The sequence below is a fragment of the Neolamprologus brichardi genome, chromosome 6 (assembly GCF_056152115.1).
Source record: "Neolamprologus brichardi isolate AB-2024 chromosome 6, ASM5615211v1, whole genome shotgun sequence".
NCBI lineage: Eukaryota > Metazoa > Chordata > Actinopteri > Cichliformes > Cichlidae > Neolamprologus > Neolamprologus brichardi.
The window spans coordinates 22,652,215-22,671,008 of record NC_142109.1 but is presented as its reverse complement, the minus strand read 5'-3'; the positions used below and the strand labels follow the sequence as shown (position 1 = coordinate 22,671,008).

At 38.5% G+C, this 18,794-nt stretch overlaps 1 protein-coding gene across 2 annotated transcripts; it reads right to left on the bottom strand.

The window, feature by feature from the left end:
- Positions 1 to 6,786: 6,786 nt before the first annotated feature.
- Positions 6,787 to 8,320, bottom strand: LOC148102543 (uncharacterized). Of its 2 annotated transcripts, XM_087842555.1 has the most exons (3): positions 7,994 to 8,320; positions 7,191 to 7,896; positions 6,787 to 7,031 (listed from the first exon to the last, which is right to left on the bottom strand). In XM_087842555.1, exons 1-3 carry the CDS (start codon positions 8,318 to 8,320, stop codon positions 6,787 to 6,789), a joined length of 1,278 nt encoding a protein of 425 aa, XP_087698681.1. The 2 variants fall into 2 exon arrangements, with proteins under 2 accessions (XP_087698681.1, XP_087698680.1); XM_087842554.1 differs by having other exon boundaries at positions 6,787 to 7,896.
- Positions 8,321 to 18,794: the final 10,474 nt, after the last annotated feature.

The following is an 18,794-nucleotide window of genomic DNA, read 5'->3' as shown; positions in this document are numbered from 1 at the left end:
AAAACCCTGCACATTTAACTCTGACAGCATCTGAAAAGTAACCTATAGTCACACATGCGCGTCTGGTGTATCAGCGCCATGTGACGGACTGATCCGACGCACCAACAGCCAACACTGCTTTGGGGGTCGTTGTTTAGATTGTGCTGTGAAATAAGTGTAAGTAACAAGTTAACATGTTGGAAAAATAAGAACATACAAATAGGACAAATTATCACACTTGATATGAGGTGATATAACGCTGATTCATTTCATCTCTGCGTAAATGGCTGCAGTACAACATGACTGCCAGTGATGAAGAGAATTAGCTGAGAGGACATGAGCGAGAAAAGGACCTTGATGTTCACTTCTCCCACGTCAGTCAGAAAAATAGGCCACTGATAGAATCTTCCGACAGGTGGTGGTAAGGCTGTCGGCCGTAATGCTCATTTTAGATGGACATTTTTAGATGCTGCTTGCGTGACGCGGCCATTGTAGACTTTGACTTTCCCCGATCATAAGAATCATAAATTGCAAGCTGAAGTAAAACGTGATGTTTCGAGAATAATTTGTGTTTACACTCCAAGTATTTTTTAGCACTGTCGTCATGTCAAAATGTGAAAATACTAAAACGCACTAAAATCTCAAACTGAAATTTCCCTGCAGATAAACCAGAACCCTACAATTAAAAAGCGCTGAGCAGTAAATAAACAAAAATGTCATGTAATAGCAAAGCATCACTGTGCCCTAGATACTGGCTTTCCGAAATGACACAAATTTAACACAATAACAGCAATTACTCTAGCGAGTCACTGGATCGTGGCTTCATAATGGTATGTAAAAAATGAAAGTCTATTAGGGGCTCAACATGACATCCATTTTTTAACTTTCTGGGCCAGAGCTTCAGAACTCCGCATGCGTGACATTAATTTAAAATCTACTGGAGGGAGAAAATATATGGGTCAGTGATAATATTGTTAGCTTGCCAATGCAAAAGCATAGTCACTGATGTCAGTCTGAAATCTAAATTATGAAAGAAGCAGAAAACTTCTTGCATACAGTTCACAAAAGCTCACAATTTGAGTTCCCTTTGAAATTAATTTACAGCCAACACATTAGTATCTGCAGTTTGTTTTCTAATCATGTCTCTGAAATAAATTTCGGGGTCAGCAGCAAAATATAGTACATTTGTACAGAGCATAGGAGAAATAGGGAAAAAAAAAGACGATGGAAAATCATCGAATGGCTAACAAGAGCATGAAAAAAAGCACAACAATGGGGTTTATGCCTAATTTTACATGTCTAAGGTAACATTCATACATGTTTCTCAGTTCGATGTTGTATTTATGACCAGACCATGGTTGAATGCTCAGTACAGTTAGCTCTAATTTTTACATTATGCCAGAAAGCAGGGGCAGTGGGATTTGTTTTGAATGAGTGCTACTTTTTGCTGCTCCCTTATTCACAAGAGGTCACCACTGCAGGTAGCTCTGCACGTTTGATTTGGCAAATATTTACGCCACTTTCTGACAAAACTCCCACAGGATATGGAAATCCCATTCTTTGGAAGTGAATGCGTAAACCAGCACAATATCAATTTGAATTCATTTTAACCAGAATTATATTAAAGACACACCATGCTTCCACGAAAGGGTTAGGGTTATCTGTCCGACCTGGGTATCTCATAACAGCATGAAGTATTTTCATACTCATATTTTCACAGAAATATGAGATCTGGATTTTATAATTACAGAGAAAGAGATTTTCTTCCAATTAGAATGTAAAAAGATCACAAAGAAGTCAAAATGATTGCTTTTCTTTGCTAAAATGTAATGTACTTCTATACTGTGTGTTTCCATATTGTGTGTATATAGCATTACACACAGTACATGCTGTTATCTCTCAGCTCCATGATGTACTGACCTCAGACCAGGGTTAATGACTTGAGCTTGCTATGTGCTGTTATCTGCTAATATTAGCTGCATGTGTCATTTGAACTCTGTTCATGGAAGCTTTGTCTAATCTGAATGTATCACCTTGAATCTCAAGTCATTATCCTGCTATTAATAGAGTATCGCCAGTTAAGGGGTAACGCAGCACCAGCAGACCTGGGATCAGTGTAACATCAGCCTCTTAAAGGAATGGGCACCAGTGCATAAAGTCATAAGTAATTAAAGAAGCATGATAAATATCACTCACTGTATTTGTGCATTAAAATCGTTGTGCATCGTTAAACCAAGGGGGAAAAAAAACATTAACCAGAGGTTTTATTTAAGCCTTAATCAATGTTACTGAGAAAGTAAAGCATAAGCTACAGTGCCTGCTATACATATATAGATATACATATATACACTGGCACATCTACATCCACAGTGCTAAGCTAAGCAGAAAATACATGCATACACTATATTATATTGTTCCTTGCAGCATATTGTAATATTAATAGCTGTTGGACCAAATGACTTATGACTTTCACAATGTGTTAGTCCTGGCCAAAGGGTTTTTGTTTTGGGGGTTTTTTTTGGGTCTTTTTTGTTTTTTACAACAGAAGCCAAATGCCATAGCGAGTTAAGAAGTGGATGTGCTTCAATGAGCTAACAGCAAAAGTAATGGTCCAGTTAATTTCCCAGCATTTATACCAGTTTATGATGTTGAAAGTAATGATTAAATTAAGATGGCTTTAAAAGTTAAAAGTTCAGCTTGACTATCCATTCTAAATCAGTAAAAACAGCAGAAAAAAAAAGAAAATACTTGAAAACTGAGGCAAACACAGCGATGGTGATGCTCCCTTTTGCTTACTACTAATCCATTTATATTTTGATTTGACTTTAATACATCTTCACCAGAATATAATACAAAATGTAAAATGCTTTTCAATGCCATTATAATCACACTGCTTAAGATTCCTGCTGTCTTGACTTACTTCGTGCACACAAGCATTAACTGCACTGCATCTGCCAACATAATGTAAAACTGCTACACACAGTATTTGAATACTTTGGAGTTGTTTTGTGGTGATGATATTTGACAGTATGTGTCAAATATCATCAACCTCATCAAAAAATACATATTTTTAAACATTCGCCAAAGATTTATATAAAAACCAAATTCCACAAATGTTGGGATTCTGTTGAAAATGTAAACGAAACCAGAATGAACAGAGAAAATGTCATTTTAAGAAAAAATTAAAGGCTCATTTTGAATTTGATGGCAGCAACATGCCTCAAGAGGTAACAGAGAAGGGAAAGAAAAGGCTGGAAAAGTAAGTTAAACAAACAAAATACTGGCAACTGCCATTGCTAAACCCACAGCCTTCTAGTAGACACACCTGTGATATCAATTTCAGAGTCCTACGTTGCCTTGTTCTCAAGTTATCGCAATCACAAGATTTTTAGTAAACATAACCTTTGACTTTGAGGTCGAGGTCACTGAGATTCAAGCTCATCCAAGATTTTTAGTAGGTCAGAAAAGTCAGTATCATTGCAGGTGATCTTTGGGCCCTGAGATGAACACTGCATTAAAGTTTGGCATAATGCTGTCAAGGAATTCACTGCATGGGTTCAGGAAACTTCCAGAAATCACCATCTGTGAACACAGTTCAAAGATTAAGTCATAGGTGAACATGACCCAGAAACACTGCTGTCTTCTCTGTCTGGGCCAAAGCTAATTTAAAATGGACTGAGGCAAAACGAGCTAATATTTTTCTACAATTATTACATTTTCCCATTTTAAACATCTGATATGTTTCCTGTTTATCGTGAATAAAAAAAACAGGTTTATGAGATTTGCAAATCATTGTATTAAAAAATTAGAGTAAACAGAATTACATGAATGCAGACGCAACATTTGCAGAAACCAGAATTGTAAATTGGTACTTAGGTTTTGTGAAAAAACAGATTTGTCAAGTCGAGCATAAGGGTTGGAAAAATGCCTTGAAGTAAAGTCACACAACCTAACTCATTTTAACATTTAGACCCTGAAAGCAATGAAAAGAAATAATATTAAAAAAAAAACAAAATATCCTGAATGCTCATTAGCTGAATGCCTGTGGCCAACAGTTTCTCTCTTCCACATTCAATATGGCCCATTTCATAATAAATATGCATGGAAATTCCCAGTAAGCACAAACCAAAAAAAAAAAAAAAAAAGATTGAGGGGCATCTGTTCCACATATTGAATGGTCTGCACTGCTAGTTAGAAACAGTATAAAAGTTTTTAATTACTGAGACTTATGTAATTTTAGTTAGGGTATCTAGTTAAGCTAGAAACACAACCCACTCTTTTTTCTCTGTGAAAATAATAATAACCTCTCTCTTGCACACATAGCTGCTAATTAATAATCAGCGTGTCTTATATTGATCCCGTTTGCTTGTTCATCCAGTGATAATGGCTAAGAGAGGTAGTGGCATTGTCCTTTTCAGCGACATCAAGTCAAAATTAGGTCAAATATCAATAAAAAAAATTTTTTTGAAATGAGTAATTCACTTATCTCTTCTGTTTAAGTCTATGAATCTCAGTGAGTTTGGCCAATAAATATTACTTACAGTTAATATGATTCTTCTCTATCTAAAAACCAGCTCTGCGTGACTGCTGTCCTTCTCTGTGTCATATGAGCCTGATGGGAGGATCTGGCATTGGCTGCCTCTCCTTCATTAAATCATGAAAACATGACAGACTTTGAGATTAACAGACAGATTTAAGATTTAATCATCACCAGCAATAAAGGAGCCATGACTACATTTGCACTTGTAGATGGGAATACATGAAACATTTAAGGATATAAATGCACCCATAAACATGCACATATATAATATATAACCATATTCGTTTATTAATGCATCAGTAACAAATGAATTAATGCTTGGAAAGTTTTCAAAATGCATCTTTTGAAAAATTTTTGGACCCTTGGAATTGTTGTTATGTTGAATCTGACAGGATGTGGCATTACTGATTACCCAACTGTCACATTGTTGAGCCAAGTGCAAACTGACAGCTGCTGACTCACATGTGCGCACATGCAGATTTATACACTAAAAAAAAAAGAAGAGAGAAATAAACTGAAAGCTAGGGTGATTTAAAAACTAATAAAAAGGAATTTATTTGGATCAGAAAGTTTTTTTGTTACACAAACCTGTGGTAAATATGGACCACAATTCACAATGACAGATTTATAAAATGTAAACATATGTCAAAAACATTTACCATAGACTGCAGGCAGACAATAAGGAAATAGAGATATACCTGGAGTAAGAGAGGTTTGAAGAGTCTTCATAAGTGAAAAGCTGCAATCCTTTACTGCTATTCTAAACTACTTCAAATATATAGAGCACAAACTTAGAAATACTATACCTGTACAACTTTGCAATCCTATAACAATGACAGCCGGAGATGCTGTGTTAAAAAAAAATAAAAAATAAAAAATAGGAGACATACTGTCTTGGTGGCCCAAAAAGGCTCACGGATACATATTAATGGACAGACTGTCTCCCTCCCTTTAAAGTGTTTAGTATTTTAGATTTTTGAGCAATGCAAAGGAGTGACCCAGGACATGCTGGAGAGATTATATTTCTCGGCTGGCCTGGGAAAGCTGGAGGAAGTGGCTGGGGAGAGGGAGTTCTGGGCTTCTCTGCTTAGGCTGCTGCCCCTGGGACCCGGCCCTGGATATAGCGGAAGAAGATGGATCGATGGATGGATGAGTGATGTAAACCCAACTCTATAACTATACATTTAGGTGTGTAGTGCAACACTTAGTGGAGTAATTTAGACTGCTTGTTGTGTTCTGTTAAACTCCCTAAGAGACTAAAATGTGATGCATTTTAGGTTTGGCCCCAATGCTGCTCAATGAGTATGCATGTGCTGTTTGAAGTAAGCCCCACTTCAAAACAAAGTATCAGTTCATCATTATACCCATAATGATTCCCATAATGCACTGAGCGTTTCTTCTTCGCTTATCTCTTTTAAGTTTTTATACAGCACTACTATATTTAGTCATTAGTAATTTTTAAAGTCTGGCTCATTCTCCCATACTTTGCCTTTTGTCCCATCACTTTCTTTGCCCTTTTCTCTTTCCCTCCTCAGGGGGGACTGCCCCTCCCTGATCCTGGTTCTGCTGGAGCAGGGGCAGAACTAGAGAAATTTTCTTAGGGTGGCATTAGGGTGGCAAAGAAATCAAATGGGGTGCCAAAATCAAAGCCTTTTTTTCCCCCCAAACACATATGCAGATGGTTACATATGGTTAAAATGATTCAAATGCAGTAAGTATACACGTTTTTCATATAAATATAGTCTATAACTTAATTATTGTCTGTAGCCCACATAATTACACACTTTAGTTACATAAAACATTTGAGCTTTGATCTTATGTACAGTACAGCCTGTATAATAAATAAATATGTAGCCCAATAAGTATAAAATCCAGAAAGCTACACAACATGGGGCGGTTCATTTACAAACACAAGTCTAACTTAACACTAGATTTACTAAACCTGCGCTAATTTGCGTAACTTCCCTAAACCCAACACCTACTAGAATTACTGGCTTTTTTATTTTCTGGTGCAAGTCCCGAGGTGTTAATCACCCCTGCTGAGATTTTCACAGGTCGTCAGCTCGTTTCTCCTCCAGCTTTTGTTGTGCAAACCACCCATTATCCTTGAGGCCTGGCACATTTGCATTTGCTCACTCACAGATCACAGATCCAAGCCAGGCCAAACCTCTGTGTTACAACCTTCAGAAATTCCTGCCATATCGATACAAAAGACACACATTCACAATATATGGGTACACAAGTTTGTTTTATTTGTTTTAAGTGTTTCAAACTTTACAGCGTTTGCAGACCCAGTGTTCATCATCCCTGCATTTGGCACAGGTGAATTTCTTACATGTTGCACAGGTAAACCTGCTGCGATTCCTGTTGCAGCTCTCTTGCACCTGGCACTGCGTTGTCTTTCCAGTCCCTGGCACAGCAGCTTCAGCAGGCTGTGCTAATATTTCCTTGTGCTGCATGAATCGGCAACGAAGTTCCTGAGCTAGAAGACTCAGAAACAATCTTCTTTTGCCTGTCCACCCTGTACATGCCTTGTACAAAATGTAGGCATTCCCCGCCGCCAGGTCCAGCATATTGTAGAAAACTGCTACTGGCCACCTGCGTGTTGCTGCTCTTACGGAATACATCCGCGCAAGTTGAGGAAGTTCACGCCGGACTTTATTCACCGTGCCCAGTAACGTTGTTTTGCGCTGCAGCAGTCTGTGCGACAGTGACAGTGAAGTAAAGAAATTGTCCGTTGTGACGCTTCTCCCATCATCCAAAAACGGCTCCATCAGTTTCATGACCACGTTCTCTGCCAGCCTCTCTCCCTTCTGACGACTGGGGTCCTTTCCCAAGTAAGGAGATGCACTGCAGACATATTTGGTGTCCAGGTCTGTGGCCATCCAGAACTTGATCCCAAATTTGTCTGGCTTGGTTGCGATATACTGTGTGAATGGACAACGAACCTTGGTAGGGAACAGTTGTTCATCTATGGTCATGTGTTCTCCTGGAGTGAAACTCTTAGCACAGTTCTCGTTGAAGCGTGTCCAGATGTCAGAGATCGCCGCAAATTTGTCTGTTTTCACCCGTTCTGCCCGCGTGTCCCTGTCATCAAATCGAAGGTGTTGCATAATTGAAATGAATCTATCTCGGGGCATTGTCTCTTTGATTACTGGCACCAGAAATCTTTCTGACCAGCAATCCACAATGACACCAACGGGACACATGATTGCTCTTACAAACAGAATTGAAATGAATGCCATCAGTTCATGAACTGACAAATTCCAGTCCGGCTCTGTTCTGTGGGCTTGATGTACCGTACAGTCTCTGATGGTGTGCAGCATTCCCACGTCTAACAGGCAAAGGAAGCTTTGGAGCACACTTGTAATTTTACGCTGTTGGAAGATAAACAAATAGAGAATGGTAAATTTACATGAACCTCACTCTAAATGGGTTTATATAAATATCATATGTAACATGGCAATGACAAACCTTAGCAGACTCTGTGGGTCCAGCTTGCGCAGTGAAGCATGAGCGATTTGCTCCTGCACTGGGCATTCCATTGTCCTCCTCTACCCACGCAGTGCCTTTTTTTGCTGTCTGGCTCAGACAGGGCTTCCCAGTACCACGGGGCCTCTTCCGAGGAGGCATGTTGGGTTCTTCCGTCTCCTTTTCAGATTCTTCTGAGGAGGTATCAGTGGCCTGCTGGACAAATGAAACCTCTCCTCCATCAGAATCTGCTTCGTCCATTTCCCGAAGCAAGGCCCAAGCCTGTTGCGCGGATAGGTTCTTCCTGGGTCGCAGTGATACGGAGGCCATCCTGATGTGCGTTCTCAGAAATGCGAAGAAGAAATGATTCTCCCTCCTGGTCGGTCTGCTTTTATTCACAGCACTGTGCTGTAGTCAAGCAATGCCACTCCTACACATACACAAATCTCTCCTGGTTGGGGGAGGGTGTTTTGCACAACAAAAGCAGGAGAACAATGGAGCTGAAGGCCTGTGAAAATCTCAGCGGGGTGCTAGCACTAGAATTACTGAGCCTTTTTTTCCTGCTGTCCCTACTACTACATTTACTAACCCTGCGCAAATTTGCGTAAATTCCCTGAACCTAACACCTCCTAGTTGCTGCTGAGAGGCCTTCAGCTCCATTGTAGGGTTGTAACACAGATTTTTCTCTTGCCTTGGATCTGAGCTACTCTGAGTGAACAAATGCAAATGTTCCAGGCCTCAAAGATAATGGGTGGTTTGCACAACAAAAACAGGAGGAGAATCGAGCTGATGACCTGTGAAAATTTCAGCAGGGGTGATTAACACCTCGGGACTTCCACCAGAAAATAAAAAAGTCAGCAATTCTAGGAGGTCTTACCGGTTACGCAAATTTGCGCAGGGCTAATAGATCTAGTACTAGGGACTTGCACCAGGAAAAAAAAAGGCTCAGTAATTCTAGTGTTAAGTTTCACACTGTTTTTTGTTAGAAAACAATCACATTGTTACAGCTTAAATTACACAAAATGTCAGAAATCTGCACTGTCATGAACAAAAATTTAAACCTAATTTTTCATGATTTGTTGGATTAACCCTCTGAGGTCTGAAATACAACCGGCCATTTTTAACTCCTTTTGAGTTTACGTTTGTATTTCACCCTCAGATTGTTTCATTTTATTTTTTCCCCTTGCCTTGTTTGGTATCTTTTCAGCTCAACTGAATTTAGTTGTTTTTTTTCACTGACATACTGCATTAGTATTACTGATCTGAAATCACACAAATAACTTAAAATCCTAGTAGTATTTTTTACTGTAAAACAACCCCCACAGACATGTTGAGTAAATCTTTATAACTTGAAATGCAAATATAAATTGTACATTTTGTAAACATATACAACTATTTATCTAAAAATGCAGCCAATACACCTGTCGTTTTTTTTTTCATTTTGTACAACCATTTAAAAATATTACTAAAACTAAAATGAGAGAACAATTAGGTGTCGCAATAAGATGCCCCACAAATGACGTGTGCCAGTAAAAAAAAAGTTTGTCCACCAAAAGACAGAGGAGAACAGCACAGGGATAAACCTGCAGGCCTGACAACAGGTGGTGTATCACTCCGCTGGTTTTCTACTTAGTGACAGTGTTTACGTTGCAAATGTGCCTTAGTGACATTCATTAGTGCCCTCACTGACACACAAAACAAAACGACAACACAACAGAACAGCTACACAAGACAGCACAACACACTAAGCATAGACTCCACACTAAACGTCACAAATCTCCCACATCTAAAAACTCTCTCTCTCACTTGCTCGCTCTACTGTCACTTCCAAAACTCCCCCCTCTTCCTAAACAACCAAATCCCACATGTTGACTTTTTTTTAATTGGTCGACATGGTGCATTTTTCCACCAATAGGAAACACGTGACTTTTTTTCCTTTCTTTACTGTTTTCGCGCTGTCCTTAGAAAACGCTTAAAAAAACACACACACACACACACACACAAAACGTGATGACAGTATTTAGAACAAAGCATGGCTTCTATATATTATCATAACTCTGGATTTACTGGCCTGTAATTAAAATTTAAAAAACTTTGAAGTCCGAACTTTTAATGTGGGCTGAAATTGAGACTCAGCGTGGCTGCAGCTTTGTGATGTGATTTGGAGGCGCAGCGTCTGTGGACCACGGAGGGTTAATAACACTCACCTTCCTTCCATTTTCAGAGTGTAACATCCAACTACCTGTGTAAAACCCGAAATTCCCATGGTGTTGTTCAAAATGTGCTCTGGCACAATCATAAGCATTGCTTGCTACTGAAAACAAGAAAAAAAGCTGGTCCTGCTATGGGCTGAACCATTTGTTAATGGTGGAGGGGGGGGGACACTATCCAATATATTCAGTTTTAGCATTTATATTCACTGTTGACTGTAACTACGCTCAAACTGTTAATGCTATCTTATTTTAATAAACAACACTGTCATATGCAAAACCGGGGTGGCACTTGGGGTGGCAAGGGATCATTTTAGCCATGCCACCCTTCTAGATCCGCCCCTGTGCTGGAGGTTTCTTCCTTTTAACTGGGTGTTTTTCCTTCCCACTGTCACCAGCTGCTTGCTCAGAGGAGGTCATGTGATTGTAGTCTTTACAATATAAAATGAATTGAATAACTGTACTTGTGAATTGGTGCTATATAAATAAAACAGAACTAATTAAACTAAAATGATTCTTATATTGTTTTGACATATGCACGCGATTTCCAGAAATACCTAGACTAAACTTCTCATTAGCTACCTTTTTCCTGTTTCACTGACGCACAAAAACATTCACACAGCAAGTGTTTGCAGAAGGTATCAGGGTTCTGCTTGTCAAAAACATCCTGGTGCTGAGTCACTGCTGTAACAGCGAACTGATTATAGAACAGGATACATTGAGCCACACTTTTGGAGGTGAGTCATTGACTGAGCTGCCGGCTCAATTGGTTTCACTTGTTTCCTGTGGACTGCATTCAGCATGCCCACATTTATGAGGATGAGAGATAACATGTTGAAATATTTGATTGTGGACCGCTATTTGAGCTATTTATATTTTGGAATGAGATATGACTCGCTGATCAGTTTACTGATCGGTTTACTGAAATTCAGTTAAACCCTTCAGCAGGAAGCTCTCAGTAATAAGAGATAGTGGTTGCTTTGTAACATGAAAGTGGAGATGGTTGCAGCTCTCCCCTAATTCTCATTTGAAAAAAAGAATCAAATGACAATCAATCTGGAAAAATGACTATAATTTAAAAAAATAAAGGAATATTTATATTCATCTTTTTCTGATGTGTTGTGCACTGTTATCCATTTATTCCAGTTAAAAATAATTAAAACTCCAACTGTTTTTATTTTTTGCAGAAATGTTTACCTGTGATGGCTTAATAAATACTGTTAACGCCATTACGGACACATCAGAAAAGCAATAGTATCCACTAAAATTATTATTGTGTATAATATGATAGGATAAACAACTCTGGGGTGTGATAGGCTGGTGATCTGTGCAGGGTCCAGCTCTTCTTGTAATCATCAACTGGATAATTAGATGAACAGAAATGTGTTTCAGTAGCTTAGGTATCCTGTAACCTAGGTTTAATCCCCCTTCTTTAAGACACAGAAATCTGCTGCCCTCTCTGTAAGAAAATAAAATCCTCTCTGTGGTTTAAATAATGACAAAAGATTTTATAGTAATAGCTGAACTTTAATTTTCTGGATTTTTGATCCTCTGTGGTTCACTATGATCCTCCACATCTATTTATCACCTCAACACATTTTAATAGAGAATCAGTAGCTTGGGACAAATGAGATATTAACACAATTTGTATGAAGTCTTTTTTTCACCCCCAGGCGCAGAGACTCGCATACAATATCGCTACGCGTGCTTCCCACATCCAATAGCCATGTGCATAATTGGTTTGAAGATTTTCTTGTTGATTGAGTGGATGCTGTTGCTGTGAGATAGTGTTAGCTATTATACTCAATAGATATAGTATGGTAGTATGTTGTTTAGCAGCTGTTATGTTTGCAGACCACTGTGATGCGTGTCTAATAAAACTCGGGTGATTTGTGCCAGCCTTCCTAACACTCCTACTGAGGTGCTAATCAAGAAGGAGCTGTTAATTATGCTGTTGCGAGTGGTTCTGCTTGGCTTGGGTAGATTATGCAGGATCACATTTTGTGCAACACTTAGTCTGAGAATCCACAATGAGAATGAACCTAAAGTGAGAAATGTTTTCGTGACCTGGACCAGGATTTTTTTGTTTTCCCCAGATTTTCAGATAAAGTTTTTCAGTGAAAGACTAAAAATACACATTTTTCACTGAACATGTCATTTTCCATAGATTCATTGAGGCCGTTCCACAAAACACTGAGACAGATGGGAGCTGGAGAGAAAACTATTTCAGCGCAACGTTATAATGTCCAAAACATACAAGAGAACAAATCAGGCTGAAGAAGTGTGCATAGCTTCAGGAAACAACCCTAATCTGTCCAAGTAAGAGTGTTTTGAAAAGAGGAGAGTAACAGTCAGTGCTTTGAAAAATCACTCCAGACATGATATTGTGCTCCGCTGGCCTAAATCGCACTGCAGTTACAGGGGAAAAATGGAAACCCAAAAATAGAAAAATCACAACGGCACAGCCTACAAGATGCATGAAAGAGCCACTTTTTCCACAGTGTGTGTATGTGTGTGTCACTGACTGTGGGAGTGTCCAAATGTGACTGATACAGGAGTGTTCAAGTGAATTGTCCACAGTGGCAGATTCTATATTTTATACCATAAACAAACCTCATGAGAAGACACGGGGTGAGCTACATTGCTGGCTTCAACAACCAAATGACATCCAGGGCTGACAGCTGTCATATAACCAGAGTGATTTTCCCACTTAAAAGGTTTTGTTGTGTTGTAGGTGCTTGGCATCTCCTACTGGTTGGTGTAGCAATAAATCTCAACTTATTTGGACTTATACAAAGTGAAGTATGTGGTTATTTGCTGTTGAATTGGATTCTGAAAGGTTTTTCATTAGCTTAACTTCATCTTTTTTCTACTGCTGGTAGTACTTTTTTAACCATCGTGTTACGTTTCCCTAAAAGGTCCACGGGAAGTGGGAAAGCAGCAAAAAGTGGTAATAATCTTTCTATTACAAATTAAATTAAAAGACAGGGGCAAGCTGCTATCACCTTTTAATAAGGAAAAGAACAAATTACAGAATTTGGTCACTAAACTGAAATGTAAGTAATAACGGGTAAGTCACCAGAACGTACTCCTGTCCACAGAGCAGGAGCAGACAGAGCTCACTACCTCACACTGGAAAAAGTTGCTCTTTCATGCATCTCACTACATCGAGCAGGAGGCCCTGCTCGACATAGAAAAATATAACTTAGCAAGGTAAAATAGTACAAAATGCTCAAAAATATAACTTAACAGAAAAACTACTTTGTAACAGTAAAAAGAGCAAACACAATTCATTATTTTAACCACTATTGTCATTCTGATTTCCCTTTCTGTCTTGGTTCCAAAGAACGATAAAAAACATTTCAATAGATTGTTTTATATCCAGATTTAAACAATTCTCTAAAAACTATAACTTTTGTGATTTATCCAACAGACAGCTACATTTCCCATATATCCCCAATTTTGGTGTCATCTTTGTTTCTTTTTTCAATTTGACTTATCGATCAAATCAGCTGTTAAAGCCAGTGACTTTCAGTTAAGACTAAAGTTAAAATATTAAAACATTTCTCTCTATTAACAACCTTGAGAAGGTCATTCAGGCTTTTATTACATCCAGATTGGATTATCATTATTATTATTATCATTATCATTATCATTATCATCATCAATTATTTGTATTATTTAACTATCTGATATTTTACTTGCTCTGCAGCACTTTGGTCAACATGTGACATATGACTAAACTGATGTAAATTACTCAAGCTTTAGTGAGTATTTACAGCAGCAGGGCGATGTATGCCCACCCTATCAGCAGAAAAAGTACTTGGACCGCTTTAGCAGCATTTATTAATAACAAAAATCACAATACCAGCACATTCATCCCTTAAAATCAAAATTAGTAGACAGATACTGGAGTAATCCCAAAAAGTAAAACGACTCAGACACATATTACATTATGATAATTTAACTTACCATTATAACACTATCATTAGCTATGCCAAAGGACATAGATAAGTATGTGCATCATAATCTGTCCTGATGTGCTTGCCATGAATGAGACACAAGTGGAACGTAGTGGTAACCATTATCACTGCATGTCTATCTGTACACTGACAAAGATGCAATGACCCTAATAGTAGTTGGCAAGCCACACAGATGATTTGACTGTTGACGTACAATATCCTGGGAGACATCCTGTCAGTCCTTGAATGAGGATAGCCTGCACAAACAACAAGCCTGATTGTCAAATATAATTAAAAAACGATTTCATCAGCTAGTTGTGCTTATAACTTTACCCCAAAAGCATTTTGAGTAGGAGAAATATTTCGTCACTCGTCCAAGAGGCTTCTTCATGGAGTCAAGTGACGCCTAGATGAACAGTGACAACTTTTTGAGATTTCCTTACCTGGATGATGATGAGCATGCGTCAAGACGCTTATAACTTCATTTTCATAATAAAGCTTCTTTCCTCAGAAAATACTAAAGAAAAAAGGCAGATGATTACTTTCTATTTAAGGAAGTCATGAAATAAATGACAGGGGTGGCAAAGCCAGCTGTGCGGCCATAAAGTTAAAACGTGACCATAAAGTTGGTATCATTTCTACCATAACATTTACTACTTGCTATTTGCTCATCTACTGTACATGCACGAATCAATTTGCTTCAACAAGGTGCGACTCTGACTGCACAGCACAGTAGAATATCGGCACAGTGTTACAGCTGCAGAGGAAAGATTTCATGGTGACAGCAGAAAGCTGTCATGACAAGTACCTGCAATCATGGAAAATACCAAACCTTCTGCATTAATATCATGATCATCAGCATGCATAAACTGTGCTACTTTAACCTTTAACCAGTTTCACAGTTCTGTTTATGATGGATGGCATATGACTAAGCACAAAATTACCACAGTAAGCTATTTAGAACATAATGTCTATTGATAAATGTTCGACGATGCAAACTTCAAATCTTGTCAGGTGCATTTTCTCAGTAGTACCACATTGCCAGTTCCAAAAGGTAACTCCTGGGGTTATCAGATCAACATAAAAGGCACTTTATTATTTTACAGTAACAACCAAAGAGTATACGCATTAAATTGGCCTGGTCCGTGCCATCTGGGAGTTTGATGGTCAACTGCTTTTGACTTCAACTAGCTCCAAATGAGCTATATTATATTTTAAAGACAATTCGCTTTTAAAGATTTATATCTTCTTTATCTCCTCAGTAGGAAAAAAAATGGCCTTAGGGCCAAGTAGCACAGCCACAGAAGGGATGACAGAAAGTACTGAAAGATCAGACTTTTCCAACAACATCTCACTTTATATAAGAACATATAGAGGCAAAGAATGCATGAGTAGCAGCCAAGGTCAACTATGACATAGGGCAACATTTATATTTGGCATCTGTCAGATTGCAAGACCATCATCTCATGTCATCTTGACAAGACAGCAGTGCAGTGCACACATTTCCAACAGGAGTGCAGACAATCAGACCAGAGGGGCCAAGACACAGGCCACTTTCTATCAATACACACAGCCAGGGCCTATGCTTCTCAATAATACACAAGGGGCTCATAGCCTCAAGGAGCCCTGTTTCAGATAAAGATGTAAAACTAATCATAATTGACTTTGGCTAAAAGACAGTTCGGGGACTGATATCTGAACAAAAAGTACCTGAGAGAGGTTTTATTTTTGTTCTTTTTAGTAACACTAATACTAACCTTTTTCCTGCTTAAAAAAGTTCTAATTAACTACATTGGAATTAAAAGAAGAGCGATTAAAAAAAAAGAAAAAAGAAATTGGACTAAGTGTGTGTTTGTCCCAATGCACTTCAGTTATTCGCCCGAGTACTGGTTCAAGCTCCACCTACACTTAGGTCTTAGTAAGTTTTTGGACAGTTACGTTTTTGCTCCAGTACATCAGCATGGTGATGAACATTGTCAACCGTGTAATTGCTTTCATGATGCTGTTTCTTGATTACAGACTTTGACAATGACTCTCAGAAAATTGGGGACCGTGTATAAAATGGCTAATTCCAAAGCAGTCTGGAAAAAATTACAGATCAAATTACACCTTTATTGATCCACCATTTCCGTGTGCAGAGGTAAAAATGCAAAAAAGATGTCACTTTACAAAAACTGCTAGACCTGTCTAAGAGGTGCTCCAGTTGATGTCCATCAGTTACAGAATATTTTCACGATTAGCCTTGAACGATAGTTGTCCTCACTGTCAACAAAGAGAGAAAAAGGTGTACTACTTTTGAATATTTTAAGCATTTTTCTGCATCTTTTCTTAGTTTTCTTTTAGTTCCACAGGGAAAAAAACAAACAAACTGTAACTCCAATAAATTTTGTGTGCCACTGCCACTGGGGCAAGGTTGTGCATGCATACAAAAGGAAATAAGCTGAAGTAGAATGGCACATTCATTACAATAGTGTCGCGACGCAGCTCGTGGAAACAAAGCAACCTGTTGAGCTGCCACTGAAAACTGCATGTAAACTAAAAATCAAAGCGTTCAGACGACAGGAGGATAAAACAAAAGTGCTATTTCTGCATCAAACAAACATCAACATGTTGGACTGAACAGCCACGGAATCATTATGTTGTTCTATGGTATACAACAGCGCTAACACACATCAGAGCTGAATTCGTTTCAGTCCGACAGGCAACGCCATCTGGTCGTTATCATCTCCACGGGGCAACGTGACCGTAAATAGAAAAATGCCTGGGATGTGAGACATAATGGCACATGAAGTACACAAAAAAACATCCAGAGGCAACAGATGGGAAGGCCACTTTTCATTTACTTTGTTAACTATTAATGGGCAGGGCTTCACGTTGTGTGAGGTCCACTTTTAATTTACATATTTCCACTGCATTTGTTAATACATAAGGCTTGTAACAAGAAGCCACAGTAACAAAGCAATAACACTTACAGTAAAGCTGTGCTTATTGACAGTTTTTCGTTTTCTTTATGGTATATTTCTCTTTAGTTGCCTCATGTACGGCAGCTGGTATTTCTTACATTTAGGCTCAAACTACATGCTGTTGCTCAGTTAAATATTGCACAGTAAATTATATTTTATGCAGTGATTGTGTCATTGGTGTATTTTAGCACACAGTGCACACTGTACACATTATCTAATAACTATAGCAATAAAATGAAATACTACACAAAGTAAAGGACAAGAGCCTGAAGACCACTATTTAAGTTTATGCAAATAATACCTGCTATGCTGACAATCTTGCAATTTCAGAAACTATCAATGCACTGAAATGTATGTTCTTAAGAATACAATTCAATGCGTACAAAGCAACCTGAGCCTAACAACAGGATACAGTTTATCTTGTGATTTAACTGAACTACCTTTGACTCATCTGAAAGTGATCAAATCAAGCTGTGAAATTGCTTTTCTACAAATTCCCGAGCGCTGACTTCCTCGCATTGTTTTAGTCCACAGCTGAATTCCCACAGAGCTTTGCTCTGTTGCTCAGCTCAGACAGAGCAGTCCCCAGATGAAAGCATACGAGTGCATATTAAAAATATGAGCAGCTGGGAGAGGTTGCAGTGTCCTCTAGAGCTTGCCGTGTTTCCACGCTGCTGCGTAACTTAACAAACCAGGTAGGCTGTGAGACGATATCAATCTCCTGGAGGGGAATTTAGAAAGGCTCACAAGTCTGATTCACTCCCAAGGAACAAACTGAAAGCAGGCAGGATTAATTCTTGGACAGCTAGAGGCATACTTGCTAGTAATAGCCACACTAGATAATAAAAAAGGCTGATGAGCTTAAGTCACATTTCTTTTGTTTGCTTGATTTTTGTTTATTATCTCAACTTCCAAATTATTATATGCAATGGCAGCTGTTGCTAATCAAACGATAACCTGGAAGCTGACCTTCAATTCCTCTGTTCATTTTAAGTAAAGATGATCTTATGGACAATGTTTGGTTTCGCAAAATATTCATGGTGCGTTTTGTATGCACCACGAATTCATCACCTGAGATGGCTGTTTATCATTCTACGAATGCATTCTTATATTATTTATTGCAAATGAGTTACTGATAGCAATTTATGATGAATAAGACGTCAGAGCTTTCATCATCAGAAATTATGTTCATATATTGGATGACCATGTCTAATCAAGATGAACTCTATGACAAATAAATACAACAGATAAGATAAAACTGCCCATCCTGCTGCAACCAAAGAAAATGTCAAAATGCTGCTTAATGAAATAAATTACCTGATTATTTGTGTGCATTTCTTTCCTTATACTATCAAACCTGAGGTACTACTTCCTTCCACTGAAGTACTCTGCGACTCTTTGGAATAATAATCAGGGCTCTACTCAGACAATATTTTCTATGCTATGCTTGTCATGTATCCACTCTCATATAGCGCCCCCTTTCTCTGCCTGAAGTGGCCCTTTACACTGATTTACATACTCTGCATTCATTGGTTGTCAAGATGTTGTACTGCAACAGGCTGCCTTGAGCTGATTGGCTGCAATCGCAGGGGTGGGCCACTGAGCTCTCTCACCAAAACAAGCATAAAAGGCAGTGTGTGTAGGTTTAGGGCACAGTGAAGCACCCAAT